The sequence below is a fragment of the Arachis duranensis genome, unplaced genomic scaffold, assembly GCF_000817695.3.
Source record: "Arachis duranensis cultivar V14167 unplaced genomic scaffold, aradu.V14167.gnm2.J7QH unplaced_Scaffold_104698, whole genome shotgun sequence".
Taxonomy (NCBI): Eukaryota; Viridiplantae; Streptophyta; class Magnoliopsida; order Fabales; family Fabaceae; genus Arachis; species Arachis duranensis.
In genome coordinates, this window is record NW_026263741.1 from 15,414 (window position 1) to 19,879 (window position 4,466).

Genomic DNA, 4,466 nt, shown 5'->3' on the forward strand with positions numbered 1-4,466 from the left:
CTATCGCTAGAAGGCCCTTTCTTTTTAGTGAAAAGGAAACTTAAAAAGAGCTTCTAAGGTAAGCCCTTGCTTTTTCCCGTTTAGGAGAGTAGCGAAACCACAAGTGAGTGAAGGGGCGCTATCCGCCACGGGGACAATCAGCTTCGATTGGGCCTTGCAGGCAGACAGGCTAACTTGTGGAGACGAAATGGAATCCTATATCTAGAATTCATAAAAATAGAAGTGAGAATGGCGAGTCCCGAAGGTCTGCATGAGGCTGAGCTAAGAAGCTGGCTAAATCTATCATGGGGATGCCCGATTTGCGATTGAGCTAGCCGATAAGTAGGATTTCTCCGGTCTGGCATGAGCCACTCCATTCCTACTTCCACTCAAGAAAAAATAGAAGATTCTCGTGCCCTACCTCCAGAGTGGGATATGGAGGAGTGCGTACGGTGATTTCGGACCTTTGGGGGCCGAGAGGGGTTCATGCATCGGCATTACGTAGGATTTTTTTCAATGGATGGATCAACTGCCTATGCTACTGGATTTGCTATTGATGCAGGGTGCACTTTTTCTCTTAATCTATTGCATAATCAAAAACGGATTCGACTAATGAATCAACTACTGAACCAATAGAAGAGGTAGCTCTTCATCTCTACCACGAGCATCGGGCTATCGATCACGCTCATCAGGCTCATAATCTTCATCCCGAGCATCTGCAGCCTTTATTGCCTTTATTCTGTGTCTTTTCTCATTCAAAATGCAACTTTGAAATTGCGTAGGTGATGGCAGAAAAGTTCGGGGTTCTCGCCATCGACTCGGTTGCTTTCCTTCTCAATACCGGGGCAAGGGCTCCTTCTTTAGCTATTAGCGCCCGTGGAGATTGTTTGGTTTGGCCTTTACCGGGGCCTCCACTACAGTATACTATATAGATAGGCTAAAGCCCCTCTTTCACAGTCGTTTCACCCCGGAGAAACCGAAACATAGCCCTTCTCATTTACATGAAAAGCTGTTTCACCCAATTCGTACACGGCAACTATTGCTTTCCTCGAAGTCAATTCACCGACGCAAGCAACCTCATCAACGGGATCGCCCGACAACGAACTCTTTGTTCGGTCAGCGAGTGAGAGGAGGAGGGGGCCCCTTACGAGGGGAAGAAGGGACATGGTTATTATTATTACCCGCCGCACCAATAATACGGGAGAAGGGAAATCAAGCAAGACCTGTGAATCCTAAGAAAAGAGTTCTGAGGAATGTGAGATGCGTAGGGATGAGATAAGCGTTGGCTAAGAATATATAAGGGAAGCGGAAACTGCCCACAGAATCCTGGAAAATGGGCTTTTGACCTGGCTAGCGCTATTGCTTTGCAAGGTAAGGAAATGTTCAACTCGTCTGCTTGAAATCGATAGAGTTGAGAAGCGTCTGCTAATCATGGTACGAGTTCTCTCTTTAGGTCAGTCTGATGTTCAAGTATCAATGAAAGTCTTATTTCAGCGAATGCAGTAAGGCTAACAGCTGGCTCTGGCTGATTCGATGCCATCTATGAATCCTTCCCTCCCTCCATCTGCAGCCTTTATTGCCTTTATTCTGTGTCTTTTCTCATTCAAAATGCAACTTTGAAATTGCGTAGGTGATGGCAGAAAATCCATCCAGAAATTACGTAAGGTGATAGAAAGAATCCTTCAGTAGGCTAATCTTGACAGTTTTCATTTTCGATTGAGAAAGCGGCAGGCCCAAAGAGCACTACAGTAGCGCCTTGCGAGGTCGTAGAGCCGGTAACCCTCGTTCGCCTAAGATCGAAAATGCTCTGTCTTTGAGGAAAAAGAGATATAGATAGTGTTCCAGGATTTCATTGTTTTGAGTCTTTACTTAACTCGACCGCCTTTCTACTCCCATGCTTTTCTTTGGTCAACAACCAAGCACATTTCACAAGAGTTCTTCACTACTCCTACAGGCTTGACGGAGTTCAGAGTTCAGTCTGTCTGGAGGGAATTATTTTGGATCAATCACTATGTTTAACAACGTTCGACGCATCTCTTTATTTGATGAGAAGAGTCTTAACTCAACTTCGAGTGATACAGCTTCTATGTGGAATGATTTTCCATCGGTCCCTTCTGACCTGCCACCCTTACCAGCCGACTCGGTTCCATCTGTCCCCTCATTACCTTCCATAGCAAGTGATGTTGAGGTGGAGCAGCCGGCTCCTTCTAATTATAATTACGAGACTCATGGTATTGATGAGGATCATCCGGGTCTTAACCCGGACAGTGAACGTATAGTAGAGCTTCAATCTGATATACACGATAAATTGGGAGAGTTGATGACTAACAAGAGTGACCAAGACGTTCTGAGTGCGGCCGAAGCTTTACATGGCGAAAGCAACAATATCCCTTTTCTGGAGCACCTGTTAGATGATTTGAACAAAAACGAAATAGAAGGTGAAGCCTATAAGGATGCCCTGGATCTATCGAATAGGTTGGGTATATTACCCGATAAAGCAGCTTTGTGTGATGCAGCGGAGCCATGGCAATTAGGATTTCAAGACGCAGCAAGTCCTATGATGCAAGGAATAATCGATTTACATCACGATATCTTTTTCTTCCTCATTCTGATTTTGGTTTTCGTATCACGGATCTTGGTTCGCGCTTTATGGCATTTCCACTATCAAAAAAACCCAATCCCGCAAAGGATTGTTCATGGAACTACTATCGAGATTCTTCGGACCATATTTCCTAGTATCATCCCGATGTTCATTGCTATACCATCATTTGCTCTGTTATACTCAATGGACGAGGTAGTAGTAGATCCAGCCATTACTATCAAAGCTATTGGACATCAATGGTATCGGACTTATGAGTATTCAGACTATAACAGTTCCGATGAACAGTCACTCACTTTTGACAGTTATACGATTCCAGAAGATGATCTAGAATTGGGTCAATCACGTTTATTAGAAGTGGACAATAGAGTGGTTGTACCAGCCAAAACTCATCTACGTATTATTGTAACACCTGCTGATGTACCTCATAGTTGGGCTGTACCTTCCTTAGGTGTCAAATGTGATGCTGTACCTGGTCGTTTAAATCAGATCTCTATTTCGGTACAACGAGAAGGGGTTTACTATGGTCAGTGCAGTGAGATTTGTGGAACTAATCATGCCTTTACGCCTATCGTCGTAGAAGCTGTTCCTAGTAAAGATTATGGTTCTCGGGTATCCAAATTTCCTAGTATCATCCCGATGTTCATTGCTATACCATCATTAGCTCTGTTATACTCCATGGGCGGGGCCCTCTCGCCATTGAGTGCTTTGTGTGCGTCCTCCCCCTCCGTAAATGGGTCGTCCAGTACCGGCTGGACGTCGTTACTGGGGAGCACCTCGCAGGAACCGTCGGGCGTCTCTTCGCCCTCGGGCGTGTGGACGCATTTTGAGCATGCTGCGAACTCCCCCGGGAGTAGCACATCAGTAACGCCTATCCCAGCAGAACAAGCAGTGCCTCCCGCTAATCCTGTAGCTTCCGGGGAAGCGGAAGCCGGTCCATCTCATGTGGCCCACTTTCCGTATAACGAGGCGGAGGTCATTGGGGGGGACTCGGTTCTGTCGATCCGGACGCGGCTTTTGGAGGAAAATCCCTTTGCCTCCGCAGAAGAACTCCGTATTGCTCATCTTGATGCCGAAGACCTGTTTGAGGTCAAAGCAGATATCGCCATGGAAATGTCTGCTCATGATCCAACTGGTGATTGGTTGAACCGGGGGGCGTGGGCCCTCGGCAACCCGCGGACAAAAACTGGGGAAGATTCTTTGGAGAATCTCCTCATTATACGCGACAAACTTCGCCAACGGGACTGGGAAACCATCAGGAATTTGCAAGAAAGGATGCTTTTCAGGAGGGGCTAAAATAAAAAATATATATTATAGAGTCAGTAGAAAACGCGAAATTTCCCCTCATTAGAAAGGGGGGAGGGGTCCCGAGATCCTGGGCAGCGGGGTCTTCCCATCATGATCGACTAAAGGGAAAGTCAGAGATATTGGTTCGAGTCAAATTCATGATTCCACTGCAGGGGGACTTCATTCAATCGAAGAAAAGAAGGAAGCATTGTACTCAATTTAGGCCGTTGCAGCTAAAATAACGGGGGAAGGGGGGAGGGAAATCAAATGGATTCAAGTTTTTTTACAAAAAAAAACAGGAAGAGGTTCGATTCCTCTTTGATTTTTTTTGCGCAGTATCGACCTTCCGTCTTAATTCAACGAGAATATCATACTTCCTCTTGACAATCCTGGATGCCCAAAGTCTTATGACCGATGGCTCGGGAAAGTCTACAATCACAATTAATGTGAATGCTTCCTCTCCCTGCTCTAGGCCGGTTAAGCCCAGAAGCATACAAAAGGTACTCAGTACCAGAGACACCTCACAGGAGGATAGGCCCCCTACCCGAACTAAGGCAGGTGGGCTGTAGTTCAGGGACCTCTTAGCAACCTCATCGTAGAG

At 46.0% G+C, this 4,466-nt stretch overlaps 1 protein-coding gene across 1 annotated transcript; it reads left to right on the forward strand.

Annotated features, from left to right (window-relative positions):
* Window positions 1–593: 593 nt before the first annotated feature.
* On the forward strand, window positions 594–4,020 carry LOC107472449 (uncharacterized). The gene is made up of 2 exons (XM_021134521.2): window positions 594–761; window positions 1,610–4,020. Exon 2 carries the CDS (start codon window positions 1,991–1,993, stop codon window positions 3,872–3,874), a length of 1,884 nt encoding a protein of 627 aa, XP_020990180.1. The 5' UTR covers window positions 594–761; window positions 1,610–1,990; the 3' UTR covers window positions 3,875–4,020.
* The last annotated feature ends 446 nt before the right edge of the window (window positions 4,021–4,466 follow it).

Excerpts from the sequence above, each read along its gene's own strand:
- LOC107472449 (XM_021134521.2), top strand. The coding sequence starts at position 1,991 with ATGTTTAACAACGTTCGACGCATCTCTTTATTTGATGAGAAGAGTCTT.